The sequence below is a fragment of the Nymphalis io genome, chromosome 18 (assembly GCF_905147045.1).
Source record: "Nymphalis io chromosome 18, ilAglIoxx1.1, whole genome shotgun sequence".
In the NCBI taxonomy this organism is placed as follows: domain Eukaryota; kingdom Metazoa; phylum Arthropoda; class Insecta; order Lepidoptera; family Nymphalidae; genus Nymphalis; species Nymphalis io.
In genome coordinates this window covers 7851222-7873944 of record NC_065905.1, presented here as the reverse complement: position 1 = coordinate 7873944, position 22723 = coordinate 7851222, and the positions used below count along the sequence as shown (strand labels likewise).

At 32.7% G+C, this 22723-nt stretch overlaps 4 protein-coding genes across 6 annotated transcripts in view; 3 read left to right on the top strand and 1 right to left on the bottom strand.

The window, feature by feature from the left end:
* The window catches only part of LOC126775702 (uncharacterized), a 109029-nt gene that overhangs the window by 66190 nt on the left and 20116 nt on the right, over positions 1-22723 (bottom strand). The gene's annotated exons all lie outside the window — the stretch shown is intronic.
* On the top strand, positions 1296-14073 carry LOC126775731 (uncharacterized). Of its 2 annotated transcripts, none has more exons than XR_007669906.1 (2): positions 1296-1512; positions 12276-12488. XR_007669906.1 is itself a non-coding variant. In XM_050497831.1 (2 exons), the coding sequence occupies exons 1-2, from the start codon at positions 1384-1386 to the stop codon at positions 14016-14018; spliced, it is 309 nt and encodes a 102-aa protein (XP_050353788.1). In that variant the 5' UTR covers positions 1296-1383; the 3' UTR covers positions 14019-14073. The 2 variants fall into 2 exon arrangements, 1 of the variants encoding a protein (XP_050353788.1); XM_050497831.1 differs by lacking the exon at positions 12276-12488 and adding an exon at positions 13839-14073.
* LOC126775726 (uncharacterized) lies at positions 13917-17750 on the top strand. Of its 2 annotated transcripts, XM_050497824.1 has the most exons (4): positions 13917-14073; positions 14516-14715; positions 14977-15130; positions 16520-17088. In XM_050497824.1, exons 2-4 carry the CDS (start codon positions 14529-14531, stop codon positions 16890-16892), a joined length of 714 nt encoding a protein of 237 aa, XP_050353781.1. In that variant the 5' UTR covers positions 13917-14073; positions 14516-14528; the 3' UTR covers positions 16893-17088. The 2 variants fall into 2 exon arrangements, with proteins under 2 accessions (XP_050353781.1, XP_050353782.1); XM_050497825.1 differs by lacking the exon at positions 13917-14073 and having other exon boundaries at positions 16520-17750.
* On the top strand, positions 19745-21106 carry LOC126775728 (uncharacterized). Its single transcript, XM_050497826.1, has 2 exons — positions 19745-20379; positions 20558-21106. Exons 1-2 carry the CDS (start codon positions 20172-20174, stop codon positions 21043-21045), a joined length of 696 nt encoding a protein of 231 aa, XP_050353783.1. The 5' UTR covers positions 19745-20171; the 3' UTR covers positions 21046-21106.

Below are 22723 nucleotides of genomic sequence, written 5' to 3'. Positions count from 1 at the left end.
CGAGCGAGCATGAAATCTTAATAAACTACGCTGGGGGCAATACATCGATAAATCCAGACGAGTTTGTCACGCTTCGTAACTTTTGACGTTACATTTCTATGAATTTACAACTATCTATATTATACACATCATATATATATATATATATAATTTAACTTATTTTTATATTTTATGATGAACTTTAAGACAGATAGCCATAAAATTAAAATTGTGGGATAACAAATCACATTCTTATGCCACATATATATATATATACACAAAAAGTTCTTTAATACGGATAAAATTAACTGTGTTGCTAAATTCGATTATCTAGCTAAGCTCTAACACCCAACTAACCTAATTTTACTAATAACTTTAAATCGATCGGCCCTTTATATATTCTAAAATGTCATACACAAATAGATTATCCAGATAGATAATATAATCTAACATTAGGTTCGTGTCGGGACTTAACTAGAGCAATAACATTAAACCAGGACATTAGCGCCCCGTGTATATACGATCGCGATCGATTTCTATTGAGAGTGATTGTTTAATCAAAATAATAATGAAGTTATCAGATGATGAAAGAAAGTACTGTAACTCACAAAGAAACTTGTATTCCAATATCCCAAATGAGCCTGATGTTACGTGGTCCCCACGTTCACTAGACATGGGCGGTATAAGAAATATTAAGCGTTGATGTTGTGTCCCTTGTGCTTGTAGTTACATTGGCTCGATCACCCTTCAAACTGGAACGCAACAATACTAAATATTACCGTTTAGCAGTAGAATATCAGATGAGTGTGTTGTATCTACCCAGACTGGCTTGCACAAAGCCCTACCACCTACTACCTGGTAACAATATCTAAACAAATATAAGCGATAACGAGAAAAAAAACAGTATTTAAATGCAAATTATTTTTACGACACGATATTGTGTCATATGGTATTGTAGTAATTCGTACTAATGCGAATTAAAAATTCGATTATATTAAGGTTCGAATCTACATTATTACGTTTATATAATACATATTATGATTTGAAATACTGCGCTCATTTAAATGAAACACGTGAACCGTAGACAGTGGGTTCCGATCCGGGCAAGCACCACTGACTTTTCATGATATTTATATTTTTTTATAAAATATTCATCTCGTGCTCAGCAGCGAGATACGTATACGTTATACTTACTCATTTATTATAATTTGCTTTAGATTTTTTTTAATTAATATAAAAAAATCGTATTTTGTTGCATATGTATTTTATACTGGAAGCGTTTTTACGTAAAAATCCTATAAAAATATAAAAAAAGAAAACAAAAGGGCCTTAACATAACGTTAGCCGCGTGCCTAATTGTGAAAAGATTCACAATCACAACTTTACTTGTTATTAATTGTATGAATGGTATCGGACGCGGAGGTCGAAGCGGCAACGCGGCGCCCGTGCGAAGCGGCAACATGGCGCCTCGAGCGCGGAGCGGCAACGTCGCGCACTGATTCAGCACATCACATTCAATTTTCGAGATATCACGTAAGTATAAACGTACTTTCGTACTTATAAAGGACGTTATGCTGGAAGTTGTAATAAAACTAGAGGTTTGTAAACTTCAACATTAGATAGAGATGTAAAATATGTTTTAACTTTCTATTTGTAAACTGTTATATTCGCTCGTCGCTACTGTTGTGTGAGATTTACAACCACTATATATATTGCATGCGTTGACTGTTATTTCTATCATATTTTTCTATATCCGGACTGTATACTTTTAAAATATATTTTAAATATTCTGCTACGCTCATATTGCAGACATAAAATTTTTATTTCCCAAAGCTAAAACGTAGCGCGTCTCCAAGGAATTGAAGTTGGCATTTTAAGCAGATAACTGTGATAAAATTTCGTTAAGATAAAAATATTTATATTTGTTTAAAATCTGCCTAATACAGTTGAAAGTACATTTGGGAGTGTTATCGTAGTGTGAGCATGCTAAGAACCTTTATCGGTCTTGGCTTAACAGATTGGACTTAGAATATTTTATTTATATGTATAATGAATGAAAACTGAATTTAAAGCATAACTGCATTGTAAATTAAAGTTCTAGCAATGTTTAGCCATATTTTTTATATATAACGACATGATTACGATTTTCTAGTTTAACCAGAAATTTCTATTTTGTTAAGTAATGTAGGTAATCTTTTAAATTTTTAAAATAAACATGAATAACCGATTTCTAATGTTGTTTAAGCTAATTCTTTTGTGAATGTTATGAAGGCATGGCAACGATGTCGGGGTGTTCTGCCAACTGCCAAGTCAAGTAATAAAGATGAACGCATGATTCATTTTATAGAAAATTCTAACGACTTAAATGATAAATTATATGAATATATGATAAAAATACAAATGATGATGATGATGTACTTATAAACATTACCTTTATTGAGTAAGGAAATGATGGCAGACCGTTTTTTTTTATTCGAGTAGCAAAATGAAGCGTATTATGTATTTGAAATTTTTAAACAATTAAGACCGAGGGCTTTGCTAACGTGAGTTGTTTCGGAATAAAAGTGATAATAATTATGTCTATACGTAAAATTTCACAATTATAATATGAAACCATTAAAATAAGAATACCTAGACCATATTAGGTTTCGTTCCGTCGATACCTTATTATTATTTATTTTTATTTTATATTATATATTATGATTATTATTTATATAATATTATTATTATTTTTTTACTTTCGTAACATCTGTTCCACCTTATGATACAAAAATCAGTTTGACTGCTTAGGAATTTGTGCACGTGCCCAAGATTATAATTAAATTTAACATGTTGAAACTTGTTCAGTCTTATTTTGAAAGGTCAACTTCATACCCGGGTAAGGGTGACCGGGATTCCTCTCGCATACACGGACCGGCGGGAATACGGGCAAGTATGTAACGAGAAATATTTCACAAAAATGTTAGTTTTCCCACGAAACTGTGAAATATTTTACGATTTTCCAGCGTAAAAGTTTGTTGTTGCGATGTTTTTAATTTTGTGAGTGATGTTTTTTGTTGAATTTTTTTTTTAAATCATAAAAGTTAAAATTTGCCATACATGTATACCTATTAATATAAAATTGTAATACCGTCCGTTTTACAACATACGGAAATGAATCTAAAATTTGGAATAATCTGTTCGCAATTGAAATTTAAAACCACAACTTTTTCCAGTTCATTTTTAAATATCGAATAATAAGTTTCGTATATATTACAAAAAACAAGACGACAGACGATCAGATCGCACTCCTCAGGATATGCTGTGGTTGACAATAACCGAATGCACGCCACCCTATAGTACCTGTAGGCTGTAGGTTTGTTCATTGGATTTTCAATTACAACCTTTTTTACCTTTTTTTGGTTATGAAAACGAATTTTCACATAACTTTTATGTTTTCTTCGTCATAAAAATATATTTGTTATCAAGCAGTGTTACACGAATTATAAATCGCATACAAGACCTGCAGTTTATATAAAATTAACAGTAAGCCTGTTTCGGAATGTCGAGTCTCGTGTGAATCTTGGCAAGAAACTTTAAATTTATCTCTCAGACAGCTTTCCATATAAATATATGGGTATTTTATATCTATGAATATAAAACTTTAATAACATGAATAGATAACGCAACGTGACCTCACTCGTCTGTTGACTATAAGCATCTAATATATCCGTATGTTGAGCTCGGAAATCGAACCTATGACCGTTATCATAATGAATAAGAATCACTTCACTCGTACCTTATCGCCAGGTTTGCTTTTATCGATTTGGGAGAGGAGATATGGTATCGATTTTCATACAAAGTTGGATTGGTTCCAATAATTTGTAGTTCTGTGGAATACAGGATGCCGTTGAAAAGATACATGTACATACATACGTTGCCAAAAACTAAAAATTATTCAATTGTTTATAGTTAGTTGAATTCACGAAGACACTTCCCACTATTGCAGCAGCTTTTCACACTTGGCACAGTAGGGATTGAAAAAAAAGAGTGAGTCACATCATTGTACTATCTATAAGAGTATTTTGTAACTTTTAATTAATTATGTTTTAATAAATGGTGTACAGTCATTTTTATTTATATATTCTATAATTATAATTAAAGTAAAAATCAAAATACGCATTGAAAATTAATAGAAAAAATACGCCGTCTAAGATTGTCCTGTGGCTTTGCACCCAAGACGCTGGCACTTTTACCTCTCTGCTCCGCTAGACTTTGGGCTAAATAAAATAATAATAATTTATTCGAATAAGTATTTAGAGGTGTAAAATTGATTTTATGCTTTAGCCTTTTATATTCTAGCGCAAAACAACAGTACTAGTATTGTTGTATTCCGGTTTTAAGGGTTAGTGAGCCAGTGTAATTACAGACACAAGGGACATAGCATCTAAGTTCCCAAGGTTGGTTGCGCATTAGTGATGTAAGCGATGGTTAACATTTCTTACAATGCCAATGTCTATGGGCGTTGGTAACCACTTACCATCAGGTAGCCCATAAGCTCGTCCGCCTACCCATACTATAAGAAAAAAAAAGTAGAATAATGGACTGTCTAGCAATATAAGAGTCATAGTTATCCTCTTATCGAATAAATTTTCATAAGGTTTTCATAAATGGACAGAGTGATTCGCGAGAATGAATTAGGGGTATAATTCATAATAGGTTTGTTTAAATTGGCTGTGGGAAATATGAAAATGTTTTTTGAATATTTCGAAAAAATATATGCCGACTGGCATCTTTAATGGTACGCAGCGCGTAAACCATATGCACCGCCGCTTTATGTATTACGATATGAACGTTTGATGTAGACTCTTATTCTAGCCGTGCGAAGCTGGAACGGGTAGCTAGTACGAAATAAATTTCAATTAGTTGGCGATTTCTGTCTTGTGAAAGCCCGTTTGTAATAAAATTTTTATTAATTTTATCGGTGACACGAAAATTGCCAACTATTTCAATCAAAACGCACCTTAACGACCTGAGCCTAATGCATTTTTTTCAACACAACAAGAAAGGATTCCGCAAACAGAATACAAGTATAATAAGCCGCACCTCTTGTAGGTACTCAACTATACCTGCGGACTGCGGACTATTTAAACATCTATCAGAGACAGAACGTTGAGATTAAGTTAAATTTTACCGCCACAATGATGGTCATTGTGCTGTATTGTTAACATTTGCATACACCACGCTACATTATTATATAACTACAAATTAAGACTTTACCCCACTTACCATAAGGTACGTTTTTAACCGCGGTATGACTTGATTTACATGTATGTGTAACATATAAGAGAACTATATCGTGGGGAGCGGTGATACAGTACATTCTTGTGTGGCTGTGTGTGCATGTGTGCTAGAATGCAAGTGAACATAAAGATGCAGAATGCAGATGATCCTACAATACACCGGACGTGCATTGTGCCCGCAACTGGTGGCGCAAAAACAGCGTAGAATAAAAATAATAAGAGCAGACACACACTGGCTGAATGTATTTTCATAGAGCTTCCTCTTCTATTTTTAAATGTCTATCTATCAATTTTATTTGTATACTGTATATATGTATGTAACCTTTTTCGTACTTCTAATCTATTGTAATTTATTTCTTTTTATTATTGTCTCCATTTAGTTTATTTTATAATGGACGTAATTAAAGGTACTTACTATTTTATTTATCTAAATATTATTGAACAAAGTTTTAAATCTTTGTCTGTTTATTAAAGAAATTTTGATATTAATTTGACGATCTAAAATATAACTAAGTTTGAATTGTTAATTTTTGTAATGCTTATTAATTAATAAAATATCAGTGAGTACCTAATTGTTCATTTCGTTATATTTTATTTAAATTAACTGGTTAATTTTGTACCAAAAAAAAAAATTAACGAATTCGTTGATAAAATTCTCCAAAATATTTTTTCCCCCTTCAACCGACCAAGTTGAAATTTATAACAATTTGAAGTTGGGTTACAATCAAATTTAAAGTAGCGTTACGATACATGCCAGGCGGTAAAGCTAGTATTTAATAAGTTCGATTACAATACTAATTGTAAGTAATAACAATTTATTATTAGCTACATGATATTGCTATTATATGGTTGGAAAGTGCGCGACCAGCGAGTTGATTACACTTTTAAAATGATAAAATACTAACTATATATATTTCTTACATCTTAGAAAATGTTACATTATCTGTAATTGAAAAATATGATCGTCTTTCGTGTGTTCCCCGACTTACGAGACATTGCCAATACAATTTGTGAACACTTGGCACAGCGCACAGGCGTTACGCAAAGAATTGAATCGTATAGATGACACGATATTTTTAAAGCAAAATTGTGCGTAAAAGTGAACAATAATCGATCGCGTAGTCTCACGACTCTCACGCGAAACGAATGAAAAGTTTTTACGTCACAAATGTTTTTAACCATTTGTATTTCACCGTGAATAGTACTTCAATGTTAATATTAATTTATTTGTTATACACATATGTCGAACTCGGTCGCTATTCCATGTGACATTTAATACAATTGTTATCATAGTAATAGGATGTTAGTCTTATCCACCTGTTTGGTTCAAGATGTAGGTTTTTTTCTATTATTATTATTAAGGTTCAATGAAATAAAGTATTCTACCTATATCTTACACACCTTCTAGAACATAATGTATGTCTCAAATTCATTTAAACCCATATTTGATTGTTTGACATCCTTTAAGAGCTTATAATATATATTATATATAGTATATTATAATAGTTCTTTCTTCCACATAGGTATTACTAAGTGTATGCGCTCACGGACAGTTCTACCGATTGAGTTAAAACTTCGTAGTTGCGGCACTTTCGTGAAGGTATAATACTCACAACGTACTGTAGGTGGCGTTATAGTCGTATAGTATTTACACAAAATAAATATTTTGTTTAGTACTTGTTGCACAACATATAAATAAGATAAAAGAAATAGGAAACAATCAAAGAAAAAAATAAATAAAAGTAAAAATTAAATATAAAATATAATAAATAAAAATTGGTGCGCAAAGGCGGTTTTATCGCTTATAGCGATCTCTCACAGACAACCTTTGGTGAAAGAATTTTTGTAAAAGAACAGGTAAGTAAGTGCATTTACATATAAAAAGGAGATACTAAATATTTAATAAACAACACATTTCAATTACTTAATTTAAAAACAATCAACTAAGTTTGGAATTCGAAACTGCCACACAACACAATCATGTTTGAATGAAATAGTTTCCTTATTTACGAATATCGTTGTATAAAAAAAATAACAACTTTCTAAAACCTACATACATACAATAATGATGAATAAGATAAAATTGAGTGTAATGTGTAAAAATACATCACTCTATCTTATTATACGTATAACGTGTTTGATTAATTTCATGCTATTATCAGTTGCGTGGCATTAGATATACATAATTAATCGATTTTGATAGAAACAGGTATTACTAACTCACGTTGTACATCGGAACAAACTGTAGGGTTCGGGACTCGAGTACATTACTATATACATGTAAGGTATATAACTATAAATGAGCAAAATTAATTTGTTTTAAAAAAAAAAATTAAAATATAAGCGTCTTATTGTCTAGAGTGGTGCCAGGATGGCTATTTCATTTTAAGCCCAGAAGAACAGAATTGGGATTCAAATACTGCCAAATAATTGGAGGAAATACTGCCAGCAACCTTGCCACCATTCCACTTCAGCTATTTTTAATTTTTATTTGTTTAATTATGAGTACTTTATAATATTATTTTTGAGGATATCAATACCTATATTGAAGTAGAAAATAAATTATAATACGTTTTTTGTCTTTGAGTTGGCAACCCTGAGTACATGAGACGAGACAGCACAGAAACAGTACATCTAGTACTGTACTGCACGATCAATGGCAGGTGTTCACTTTGTTAACTGAAACACAATGGAAGAATAGAAATGCTGCGAATAAAGGCAAAGTTACCGACACAAGACGGCACGTCTAATTTCGTTCTTAGAAGACGTTTCAGGTTTCGTCTTGTGACTATGGAGTATGAGAATACTTTGATATAACAATTAGGTTAAGCGAATACTAATAAATAAGGTGTGTTATTATGTATAACTAAAGTTGGATGATAAAAGCGTGGAGTTAGTAATTTAAGAAAAACTGTCGCTTTACACATGGATGTTTTCGTACAATATAATCAAATGGATAAAGATAATATTTCTGTTTAAAATTGAATTGTATTTATATTAAATATGTCTGTACTTAAATATGGAGATTCCTGACCGATCCTTCGCTTCGGTGGCGGCGGTTACTCTCAAAGACTAGCCAACTGTACAGATTGCAGATATTAAATTGCGCAAGTATGAACGCAAACACAGGCGCACTCTCATACTCCGATGAGGCGGTAACTTGACACGACCAGAGATAGAGAATCCATAAAGGTCCTGTACCTATGGATTAACGTGCTTTGCGTGGGACCGGAAAGTAATACTGCCAAATTCGTACGTCTGGGCCGCTACAATGTTTTTAAAAAAAAGTAGATTTACCAAAGATTATATATAGTAAGATTACTTAATTAATTTGTTACTAAAAATGTACTTGGGAGTTTGAACTTGAACTTACTATACTAACGTCCTAATCGACCTTCATGAAACTCACTATATATTTATAGGTATATATTTCTTTGATCGAAATCAGGTCTTTTTATTCAATGTATTTCGTGAGGTTTCCCTTTGAGTCGTCGTCTTTTATTTTATGAATATATGAGGAAACAAAAACATCGCACAGAATTAATGTGAATAGGTTTACAAAAGCCAACATTACTATGTTATATACATATTCTATGTATAGGTGACTGGGTTAGTTTTAATTTAACTTTACATAAACAAATATAGCACAATATGTTTATAGAATATTTTTCGTCCGAACATAGATATCATTTGTCGCGTACATATTACAAAACACATTCTGTATATCTGAACTCGATCAACTCCAAAACTAGCGAACCGATTCTCATACGGTTTTCACCAATAGACGGAGTGATTCACGAGGAAGGTTTAGGTGAATTCATTATGATTTTGTGTATATTGGCGAGGATCGTTGAAAAAGTCGGACAAATCCAATCTAACCGTGCGCAGCCGGGACAGCTAGCTGGTAAAAACATATATTTGACTTTTAACTGTAAATATAAGAAGAGCTCCTGTATTATAAATTAATTTTACTTATCTAATCTATAAAATGGATTCAGATTATAATCGACCTCTTTATAGAACTTTCGAGTGTTCTTGTCTGACAAAAAGCTACACTTGAAACCGATGGGCTTTCGTGTAATTGAAATGATTATCTAGTAAAATATATTGTGAGTCTATACAACTCCTCACACGAGTGATGTTTAATAAATTATCACTTATTTTAACTTGTAACATAATTTTCAAACTTTTAGAGTGAAAACTCGAACGACCTCTAAAAATTTCTCAAGGTCTCGCAATACAGTACAATGAAAGGCAGTAAAATGATATTTAAGTAAATAGGTTATATAGTATATTTTTTTATAAAATTTGTATTGTTACTTTTATTTCAATTTTTATTAATGTCCTTGCTGTAGGTAGATACCATTCTTATAATATAAAATATTATTGCTAAAATTATATTGCCACACATGAAAAACAATGTATTTTGATTGATATTTTTTGTTATTGTTTTTAACAATAAAGGTCATAGAAGACACGAATACATTATAGTATAGGTACAAATAAATTATACTTTTTCCTATGTTTTATGTTTTATTTACAATGAGCTTTAAATGTAATAATAGAAAAGGTTTCAAGTAGCACAACGTAAAATGTAAAAAAAAGTAGGTAATTGAATCGTAAACATTTTGAGCGCTAGTATCCAGGAAGCGCTTCGGTCGGAATCTAAAAATCGCTCGCAATTAAGCTATAAACAAACTCGAATAATTTAGCAAAGTGAAAAAAACGCGGCGCACCGGCCCCTGTTGCCGTTTGTAAGTGGGTCGAGACGGCAACGCCGCCTAGCGGTACCGGCGCGGCAACGTTGAGTGCGACGTTGCCGCTCCTTTTCCACCTACATCAATACCTCGCACGATAGGCCACACGGAGCGCCGAACGTTGTTGGTAAATTATAGACTTTATAAACACTACAGCAAAAGCTATATAAGTATGTATACTTATGTATCTCCGCGTGACGCCCACCCTACCGTACGAGACGAGACTGTTTTGAAATTGGAATTTGGAACTCGTGCACAATATTGTTACGACTAATTTTATTATCTGTTTTTCGAGCTATTTTTAAACGAAAAATTTTCAATGCCAATGTTGTAATTTATGTAATTATATGTTGCGATTCCGCACTAATTCGTAGGTTCACAAATCAGGCGTAGTGTTTATGCGATAAGATTACTTTGGTGATATAATCGATTACTTTTATGGTTTTTGCTACGTTTTGCTAGAACATATTAACAAAATATACAATATAAACATTTTGAATTTATCAAATAATGCCGTACTAGACAAGACTTGTTTTTTTTTTATAAATCAGAGTGATATTTATACACGCCTACACATTTCATTTACACGTACACAAAAAACGGATATAATTAATGTCTCTTATACATTATTAATGATATTCGCGGTAATACTTTGAATTTGTCCGTCATATTTGATGTATGACATAATACAAAAAAATAAAATACACACAGCTATTAAATATTATAATATATTTACGTAAGTACAGAGTCCGAGAGTGTTCAAGTAAATCTTTAAACAATAATATATAATATAGAATGCATCAATACTCTTCAAAAAATTATATAATTGTCATTTATATAAACAGATTAACAGCATTGATATAAAATAATAATCCACCTTCATTAAATACGTATATAATTAATTACATTAATCGCGTTTTAATGACATTTTATAGAAATATTTAGTAAAACCTAATACTATACAATATAAGAAGTATTCTTCATCTGTATTCAAAATTAAAATTGTATATAAAAAAAGCTGAATAAATGTTAATAGGTATATTATTTAAAGAAATTAAACCAACGCGACGACAGAATTGCGGTAGCACAAGTTGGCACGGGCGCGTTTCATTGAATGAAAAAAAATATTTCGTCGGCGCTTCCATTTTTTTTTAATATAAAATGTTTGAATAACATTGGTTGGTGCATTGATATAATCTGTGAGGATTCTTCATTTAAAACTCTGCAGCAATGCGTCATGGAATAGCGGAGAATTATATATTATTATATACCTAATATTTATATTCCCGCGCACTGATGTACCTACGCAAACATTTTACCGTAAAACTACCTAGATAGTATGTTCTCAGACTGCAAATTAATAATGCATAGAAAACTTCCTGTATAGTCATTAATTCATACATTAGCTACGAGTTTTGTAAATTTTTTAAAATAATCATTATTGCTATATTATGAAAAATTACCAGACACCAAGTTTTAGCAATATAGCTTTTCAAACATTTTGCTCTTAATAAATAAAAACCTTTGCTTTCAAATTTTTAAACTACTCTTAAAAATGTTTTTGTTCTTTAGTTGTATAGCAACTTAGTTAATATAAAAATGAAATATAATAATGAGAAATTTATTATTTACAAAAAAATTAAAAAAACTTTGTTACGCATATTCTACAGTCCAAGATTTTTAGACATATGCTCTGCATAAAATCCCGCTACTCGATTATTAGATTGGATTACGTCAGAGGGTGCCCCCTTAGTTTAAAACCGGTTTTGTCATCCCAAGCCGCGAGCGTTAGCCGCCATCTTGTTTTAGTTTTTTTCTCTATAGTTAATATTTTCCGAGATATAGTTCTCAAGGTTTGATTTCTCAAGATGGATCACTCCCTATTTCCTCTCATAATCTGATGGGAAGGCAATCCGACACGACCGGAAAGAACTCAGGCGCAGGACCAACGGTTCTACGTGCTTTCCGAGGCATGGACGTGTACACACTTCCAATTTCCAGACTCCGGGCTGCTACTGACAATTTTCGACAGAAAAAATCAATAACTTTTTATTGGCCCGACCTGGGATTTGAACCCAAGACCTTCGGGTCTACATGTAAGATGTAGCCACTAGACTAACGAGGCAGTCAAAAGCAAACATTATAGGCAGTACAAAGTCAGCTACCTACATTCGTTGAAATAAACCGTCTTTAATTTAATGGTCACCTATGTTATTTATAACATCTATAAAACTAACGGAACGTTGTTTGTATTCAGGGTTGCCAGGTCTACTGGAGCTGGACGAATCTGGCCAAATATTTGGAGGTCTTCCGTATTGACTTTTGCTAAAAATTTTGTCAGCGAGTGTAACAGTGCTTGCAGACAGGAAAGAATGCCGAATATTGTAAAAGTTAAGTTCTGATTTAAAAATGTAAATTCAGTTTCTTAAATTATCGTCAGTAAACGTAAATTAAGTGCTTTGAAAATATGTGTGGCTTTTAGGGCTTATAATTAAGGGATCAATATACTGGCCATGCGCTCTACGTTACGTGTACTAAATAATAAAATTAGTGAATAAGCACCTCATTCGTTCCGTTAAATACCATTTTAAGCTGCAAAGAATAATACAGAGACACGAATAATATACTAATCACCAGCTATCGATGTATCGACACAAACTAGGGAATCCTACGTAAATAAAATATACGTAGCAAAAATTGAAAAAAACTACAAATGTAAGTAAAACAGAAATTGAGTAACCACTGGAAGAAAAAGGGGCCCAAACATCTGTACCTCCAGCGAATATACCAAAAATAAGAAAAATACGATAAACGATTTACAAGAGTAAGAGAAGATTAAAAAAGTTGCTTAAAATAAAAAAGAAACAGATAAATCCCTATAACTGAATTAAAGAAGAAAAAAAAATAAGAGATTATATACTTGTATAAAACTAGAAGTAATATCCATTTTAATATTACTCAATATAACATGATAAAAAATATTGTCATTTAATTTTTACCATCAGCAACAACCCTGGCGGTCGAACACGCAGTGTCGTCGGAGGTCGTGTGACAACAACATATTTCACTACTGCGTAATTAAAAAGTTGTATTAATAATGAAATAAATCATAAAATAGGGAAACCCAATAACATATCGCGTATATTTCAAATCTGCCCATAAATTTTGTGTACATTTTTAGCAATATACTTGTCGAAATATATTATTTGCCTTCTTTTATATTCAATACTAAAAAGGTACGATTTTTTTTCGATACCATACAAAAATAACAATGTCTCGTAAATGTAAATATGTGTTTATATAGTTAATTGTATTTTTGTTTAGCTGTAACAATATAATATATTTCGAGTTGTTTGAGGAACACGAAAGGTACAAAAATGAGGTTTAGCTGGATGAAACAAGTAAAGGTCAACAAAAACGTTGGCATGGACGTGAACTATGAATGTTTTATATTATTTAATATAACGTATTTGTAACACACATACACATAAATATTAGCTTTCTAAACTTCTCCATTTAAACTTTAACCGTGCCAAATCTCACAATCCTCTGTACGCGAAGTGTACAAAGTTTTCTCTTCGCGTATTAATATATATATATATATACATTTTAATTATAATTATGTCTTTCATACATATTGCTTTTTAATACTGCATTTTAGATTATTAATTTACGTACGTATTGCACTAAGCTTTATACTTGTTTTTAAGTCAGAATTAAAACAAAAATATTCTTGAAAATATATGTCAAATAGATTAGTTTACTTGACAACACAAAAATAGAAAAACAACAAGTGATATAATGTCATTCACAATCACAGGGCGACGTGCGACTGCCGAGTCGCAGGGGGCGGGCCGACTGTCGCACCCGGCCAATCACCGGCGACCAACGCGCGCACCCGCGGCAGTCGCACGGCGCGGTCCGACCCGAGCGTGCGTCAGTTTTGTCGCATAACAATATCAAAACAAACGATAATCATACTTTACCAGATATATCTTAAATCTTTGTGTCAAATCATACAGATTAAGGTTTTGGAAAGTGTATAAGCAGAAAAGGTGAGTACTGTGTTTTATCGAGATCAGCGCAAACTCTTACGACATACACGTTCAAGAATCAAATTGTTATATTGATGTCAGGTTTATCTATAATTAAGGTGTTAATACATTATATTTATTAAATATATGCATTACAACAGTCAGATATACGTGACATAACCCATTATGTTTATATAACAACCATATGATTATTATTCACTGCGGTCAAAAATCTGACGCAAACTGCCATTTTCAAAATACGGTTTATTTACAGGTAGATATTTTATTTATCATTGTTTCAGACATTCATTTGAGATGAATTAATGTTTATGAACACATTATCATTATCATAATAAGCTTTTTTTATGTTTCTTCCCCTTATTTTATATTTCTGTCGATGTAATTTATTTAACCATTTTGTCTATTCGTATTATGAAACACATCAAGACAATTATTTGTGCAGCAAAACGAGTGACATGATAAAGACAACGCTGTATCAATTGAACCCGGCGCGTTTGATTGAGGAAATAAAGAAGCGTCCAGGTTTATACCGGACAGAGCAGCCCGCCGACCGGGAGGAAAAGCTGCATCTGTGGAAGGAGGTCGGAGCCGCCATATACGACGACTGGGACAGTTTCAATAAGGCAACTGCATACGATCGAGGTGCCAACACACACACACTGGCAACAGTCTCGTACATTCATTTTTTTCATTTAATTTCTAGTATCTATTCATGTTATCAACCCAAGTTCAGAAGTATTGGTGATAATTTAAAAGATTTATTATATATAAGCTATTTTTGAAACAACACAATTTTTTTAAGTGTTATATTTCCAAATATTTTAACGATAAAAAGAATGATGGAATTTACATTCAATTATCGTAAAGTATATTTTGGTTATGTATTGGCCATATGTCGCGCAGTCCTCCAGTTGCAAAGGAAATGGCGCTCACTTCGGGACGCGTACAACAGGGAGCTGCGAGCTCGGCGCGCGGCGCCGCGTGGCAACCGACGCGTCTACATATACTTCAAACGTATGAGTTTCCTCGGCGGCTTCGAGGGCAGCGTTAGTGATGAGTGAGTATGTTAGTAACTTTAGTAGTTTCACTCTTGCGTTACAATCTGATCACGCCCAGTGATTCAAGGGGTCAATACTCTTAACTTAGTATATATGTTACATATGTATTAGTTACGATAGTCGTGCTGTTTTTTCGGTTCACTTCGCTGAGCTCTAGAAAACGCCTTCAGTCTATAATATTTAAGTAATTAATAATAAGTTACTAATCGCTTATAAATTATTTTCTTATATTTAAAATGTATTAATGACAATTGAATCGAACCATATCATTAAACAATAAGTTACCAGTTCAATATATTTTACTTGCTCTAAAACTCAACAACAAGCACTGTTCCTGAGGTATATCTTCAATACGTTAATATTCCTTTAAAGGCACAATAGTCCAATCAACTAACTAGTGCGGGAATACGACCGGAAAATCCTTTGGGATTCGGGTCGAAGGGCTTTGAAAATCCTAAAAGGGTTGAATTTTAGCTAAGTAGGTAAGTCCGGGTACAAAAAAAGGTTTCAGTAAATATTTGGTAGAAAAAATACTTGAAGATTTCTCCAAGTATTTGTAAACTTAGAAAAGTTCCGTTGACTATATTGATAGATAACATTCGTATTTATATATTGATTGTATATAAATTACTTCAAATGAATTAATTATATACAATAATATAATTGAGACGAAACAATCCTTAATAATCACAGTAATTTTATGTTCAGCGCACATTGAAATGTTGATTTCAAAGGCGTTTTTTGACACAATCTCGTTATCTATAATGAGCAAGAACTGCATACTTGCTGAGTTATGGCCTGCGAGGCCGAAGACCTTGACAGGTAGGAAATAAAGCATCCGTCATATTATCATATAGCGGATGCTTTATTTGCTCAGGTTTGCTTTTTGCGTAATCGTTACCGCATTAATAATTTTTTTCTCAATATTTTCAGACATTTTTTTATATCTTAATTCAGTCGTCTACTTCTGTTATTTGATAGATTATGATAATTATTCAAGTATTTTAAATTAAAGCTCGAATAACGAATAACGTCAAAGGTTGCTTAATCGAAGTACTCAATAAACTGCTAATAATTAGTAATTTCTCAGGCAATGGCATCGTTGGACCGCGTAATTACTTTATAAACAAATAAAATAACGGCGAATTAAATGCTTACGATAAATATATACTGATTGTATTCATTGACGAAATTATTTTTAGATGTAATTTTAATTAAATAACCCTGATGGAGGTGAGTCGAGTCGAGTGTGAAATTTCACACGAGTATAGGTAATGATATTATTTTCAGATTTGTTGTTTTCAACTGTCTCACTATTTTCTCACGATCTTCTTGATCGATAAAATATCTCTAAAAACTTACTGTTTACGTTAAGTTTGTTTTTCCAGTGACGACCAAGATGGTAACCAGGTGATATTCAGCAACCAGACCGAAGATCCTCTTTTTAGCAGTCACACAAGTCATACGCCGAGACGAAAACGTCGAAAGAAATCCAGCTCGGACGGAGAGCCGGCTCCAGAGGAGTTGGAGATGCCGGTCTTCCCCGTAGATATATCTGACGACGGAGACAGCGACAAGCTATTTTTGCTCTCATTTCTACCGGAAATGAAGCAATTACCGGCTAATATAAAGATGTGGGCGAGGGCTCAGATAGCGAATGTTATGCAGGAAGCCGTTAACTCACATTTCAATAATTCGATACCTGGCAGCAGTTCAGACAGAAATGGAATGGTGAAACAAAGGAGGGACAGTTCGGAATAGATTAATGGTAACCAAATACAATATCATCAAGTGGAAAATGGAATCGACTTAGACTGCTGTTCTGTTCTAGTAATGTGTGTCGTCGTTTTGTTAACATACTTCTTGGTTTATTATCAAAGGAGTCCTATTGAAGTTTAGGATTCCTGTTTAAGTACGTTAAAGATAGTCATTGTTGTGAAGCGTATTAAACTGTTTCTCTAATGGCTTGTTAACTTTATTTCAAGACTATTTCTATTATAAATTACTATTATATTGTACCTTATTATAATGTAAGTAAGTATAACAAAGAAACTAAGATGCATTTATAATAAATAGTACTTAAAAGATTAAAGATTTGTTTTGTTTTTATATTAAACTTTACTTTAACTATTAACTTGAATATTTTAAACGTTATTACTTGTAACCAATTATTACAAATATTTTAAAGAAATAAGAAAAAATAGTGTCGGTATATACATATATTGATGACGTAGCGTGATTTAACGCTTTTATAGAATAGGAAGGTGGACGAGCATATGGGCAACCTGATGGTAAGTGGTCACCAAACGCCCTTAGACATTGGCATTGCAAGAAATGTCAACCATCGCTTATAGCCAATGCGCCACCAACCTTGGGAACTAAGATTTTATGTCCCTTGTGCCTGTAATTACACTGGCTCACTCACCCTTCAAACCGGAACACAACAATATCAAGTATTGCTGTTTTGCGGTAGAATATCTGATGAGTGGGTGGTACCTACCCAGACGAGCTTGCACAAAGCCCTACCACCAGTAAATAAGCTTATATTTATACACATTATTATTATTCATATAAGTTTGTTAGATATGTCCGTTCAAAGTTTTTGAATATCTTATGTAAATTCTATACTAGGCTAGTACTTAATGTATATTCCAATAAAATTATTTTGGATAATATTAGCATCTATTTATTTGTGTATCCGCCATATTTTTTTTTACTAATCTGTGATACTGGTGTTGGTGTCTTGTGCACGTATCCTTTAGATAAAAATCTTCTGAAGTTTGTTACTTTATTCAATTAAATATGATAGACAACTAGGGATATGTATTAATCTTTTCTTATGTAGAATATGAGTAAATATATCTAGTTTTCTTGCGTTTTCACGGTAAAAAACATCGTTATTAGCTTACACCCAAATTCGAAGTAAGCCCACCAAGGACGAAACTTAGCCGCTAGAAATTTTAAGCCGACAAACTTGGCAACCGCTGCCTGTTTACGCTTCGCCATGATTCTGTGTTTTACGTTTTGAAACTATTTTTTATTATATTTATCTTTATATATATTATTACGTCTATTTAAATGAACATTGTTATATTTTGAAATTTAAGCTTATATTTTAATAATTTTTATAATTATTTAAAAATATCAGCTGTGACTGTCACAGAGACAAGAAACTAATCCTATAGGCATTTTTCATCGAATGTACAAAAACTACAAGATATATGAAATTAATATTTTTAAAATGATGAAACGATGACGTAATATAAATTACAAATAATACTTAATTACCCCCTCGTACCAGATTATTGTTATACCTGAAACCAAAACGACATCAGTTAAAAACTCGAGAGCATTTAATAAAAGAATAATTCAGAAATAAGTATTTAAAACAAAACTAAACAAAACATTTTAAAGTCCAAATAGCATTACAGCCAGAACTTATCACTCGCTGAACGTAATCGTTCAGAAACAAACTTTATGAAGGAAAATTGAAAATTTTTGCAAATTCTCAACTTTCGCTATAATTCTAAACTTTCCAGGGCTCCGCGCCAACCGCGATTATGCACTTCTCATAAATCTGTGACCCGAAGTGTTCCTAATGTGTTCATAACAGATTTGTCCTGTTCAACGACTAAATAATATACAATTTTTCTTATCTCTTTTATTTTCAATATCTAATCAATATTTTTAATTTATTAAATAAAATATTAGTTTCAATAAAAGTATTTATTTCTCTTTTTAGAACATATTAATAGAAGACTCATATCAATTCTGACCTTAATCGTTTTAGTTCATATAGTGAACCAAATAAAAATGTTCTTATTAAAGATCACAGGAACCAATATCTATCCGAGTAGTTTTAATCGACAAATTTATTTCGTAACTGCCTACTTTTTCTACGCCATTAACACAAAGGCAAAGGTTGCCGCTAAATGAAACCGTCCTTGAAACGGAACGAGTTAATCGATTATCCTGATTTCTGCTGAATGGACGCTAAAATAACTTGCCTGTTGTTATTCAAAACGTATCATTCGTTAAAATAAAACTATGAACACAAAAGTGTTCATGTTGTTGAAATATTTATTATCGAGTTAAATTAATAATAAATGTAAGGGTAGTTACGTTTGTACTAGACTTTTATAAAATAGTTGATACACTTGACTATTTTTAAATTAAGATTATCTAGTTTTGGTTTAAAAAAAATTGCATACATTTAACAGAGACTGCATCTCTTTATCAATATTCACACGGACTAGTTCACCGACAGTGACATTACATACATTAATAGTTATATATCACATGTCACATGTTTGTACGATAGACTATCTCTTCTGACTAAATATTATATCTAAAGTTACTTGTACATAGTCAGATAAATTCAAATGTTCATTTAAATGTATTTGATAAAAGCACATGTATTTACAATTTCCCTATAAACAGAACGCAAAATAGTCCAATAACAGCGGACGAGGCGGTGCGGCGGCGCGGCGCGGTCACTGCGGTTTGCAATGTTGCCGCTCGGCTCTGCAGCGGTTAGAACGCAGCACCGCCGATATTATTTATTCCAACCATATAGAGATCAAAATCGTATGGCAACCGAGTCTACATTCACACCACGTTGTGCGACGAGCGACGTCGCACTCCGCGCTGCGGGTGCGTCACTCCGTGCGGATTTCTCGTGTCAGTTCGACGCGTTTATACCTTAAACGAATATTTTAGTGACCACTTTAATCGTAAACATTAAAAAATATATCAGTGTTTACAATAATCCCATGATAGCGAGTGATACTACGTAAAGTTCAACCGTTATTGATAAACTCCGCGGCGTTGCCAAGTCGGTCGCTGCGTCGCACGTTGCCAGGCCGCAGCGAGCTCGTGTGAAAGCGTTGCGTATTCATTATGGACACATTTATCAGTTAATATTAAAAATACGATATCAAAAGATTTCGTGCTAAAATGAGGACAAATATCGTAACTAATAACGTTTCAACTTTGTTGTCTATAGTAATATAATTTAAACAGGCCTTATATATTAAGTACATGACACGTGGTTCATTCAAAATGACGACGTACTTGTTGGACACCGAAACATTTATAAACGAAATAAAGAAACACAAAGAACTATGGGACGTGTCTAGTGACGGTTACAGGTACAAAACCAAGGACAAACAAATTGCTTGGGCCCATGTGGCGAGGGTTTTCATTGCAGATTTCGATAACATGAAAGATGTTGAAAAAACAGAAGTTTGTAAGTTCGGAAAATAATAATCTTAATTTAAGTCTTTATATTTAGCTGTTGTATTTTATAATTGATTAAAAGTATTTTTTTTTCAATGCGTAATTTTAACAATTTCCTACAAATTTATTATGTATAGAAATCAGTCCAAAATTATTGTAAACATCACCTTTCTATACATGACTTACAGATCGCAAGCTACACAGCAAATGGCGTAACATACGCGATGCGTACGTCCGGAATCTAAAACGCAAAGATGGTAAACGCGGTTACATGTACGCGAAACACTTAACCTTCTTGAGCAGCAGGTACAACGAAAACCACACCAGCGAAGACGAAACCACTGACGAGGAGAAAAACGTGAGCATCAACAAGCCTCGAAGCATCGAAGTCACGACAAACAGTGACGAGGAAGCCTCGACCATCGTCAACCTAAAACGGAGAAGAGTCGAGAAGTTTGATAAGATCGAATTTGTCGAAACGCCGAACATACAAACGGTCGAAACACATTGCACGGAAGACGAAGACCGATCGTTCTTCGATTCATTGTTACCAGCGGTCAGGGAGTTCGATTTGGACCAGAAATTGGAATTTAGATGCGAAGTTTTGAAATTAATCAAACATATTCGATCGGAAGCAATTACTTTTAAGCCCGAATTTAATACCATAGATTATTAATAATTGTTACTTTAAGTATAAGTGAAAAAAAAAGGTTAAATATACCAGTTATAGTTTTTCATATTGCTTTTCATTTCAATGAGTGTGCTCGGTTAATAAATACTCGTTTTATGTATAATTTCAAATCAAAATCAGTGGAGTATATAGTTTCAGAACATGGGTATTACAGCCACATGAAACGGTTCTTTGTGCACACAACATGTATACAATATACATAATGTTATATAACATTTGATATAGAAGTTAAGGGTCGTAATTTATATATTTTCTAAAATTTCTATAAATAATCTTTCATTTTTTTATATAATATCTGTAAAATTTTAATTAAATGACGTCTTATTTTATATTTTACAGATACATGATAACATTTTTTTTTAACATAAAAGAACATAGATAATGAATGTTCTATTTTATTCCCGGGATGTAATTTGCATATTCAAACTTTAAAACATTTAGTATAAAAAGCGCTGCGCTACTTAATTACAATGATTAATGTAGCGTTTTAAAGCGCTCCAACCGCAGTAAACGTTTATTATTACTTTTTTCTCACGTTACGCTTTATAAAAAAGCAAACATACCCATTGATATTTAAAATTATAATTTTTTTAAGCACATCTTTTTGTATACGGTAAATAAAAACTATTTTCATTATTTTAGATAAAAAAATCTCAATTACTAATAATAACAAATTACGTTGTTAAGGAATAGAAAAATATTAAAGGGTACCGAAGTAAAAAATTGAAACCAGAAGAACTTTTCTGAGAAACTCATAGACAGCAACAAGTCATGTTCATAACAACACGAATCAGTCTGCACGGCGCGGCAACGTCGCGGCGAAAGTGTTCGAAGCGGCAATGTCGCGCGGTCGATATAGGAGGCCGGGGTACTGCTGACCCTTCCGATTACACTCGTTGAAACTTGAATTTCACCTACATATATATACAAGCTGTATGTATAACCAACACGTGTCTTTTGTTTATCGTACCCGTGATACGATACAACTCATACAACCTACATATTTCGTTATGTAACGTTTGTATTCTCTTTTTGAATAGTGTTATAGTAATTTTGAAATAGAAATTACGCTGATAGTACTTAATAGAAAGGTATGTATTCTTTTCATTAAAATGAAAAAATATCAACTTGGGAAGTACATTTAATAGAAAATTTGGAAATGTGTATTTGTCTAAATTAATATGAGTAAATAGTACATTTTGGAATGAGAAAAACTGAAGTATTACAGGAAAATAAATAAAAATAGATCAGAAAGATACATTAAAATGTACTATTATAAGGCACAGTACACACAGTATGGTTGACAAGCATTAATATATATTTGAACGTGTTAGAATATTTCCGACGCCAATACCGTTATCGAGGAACTAAGATTTCAATTTTACCCTCGAGTGAGGAGGAAAGCTTGTGCTGGGAGTGGTAGTAACAATGGCCCACGGCGTCAGGATCGATCCTGCAACTTTCGCATCTCTAGGGAGCCAGAATATCGTCGTGTTGACTATATAATATACAGCTATCTACTACGGCCGTACCAGCGGGGTTACACGGTACGCAGAATCGAAAAACTAAATTTAAATCGTACGAGAAGTATTTTATTCAATGTTTGCTATCTTTTTAAATTTGTGTTGGACAGAATTCTCGTACTACACTTGTTGTATGTACC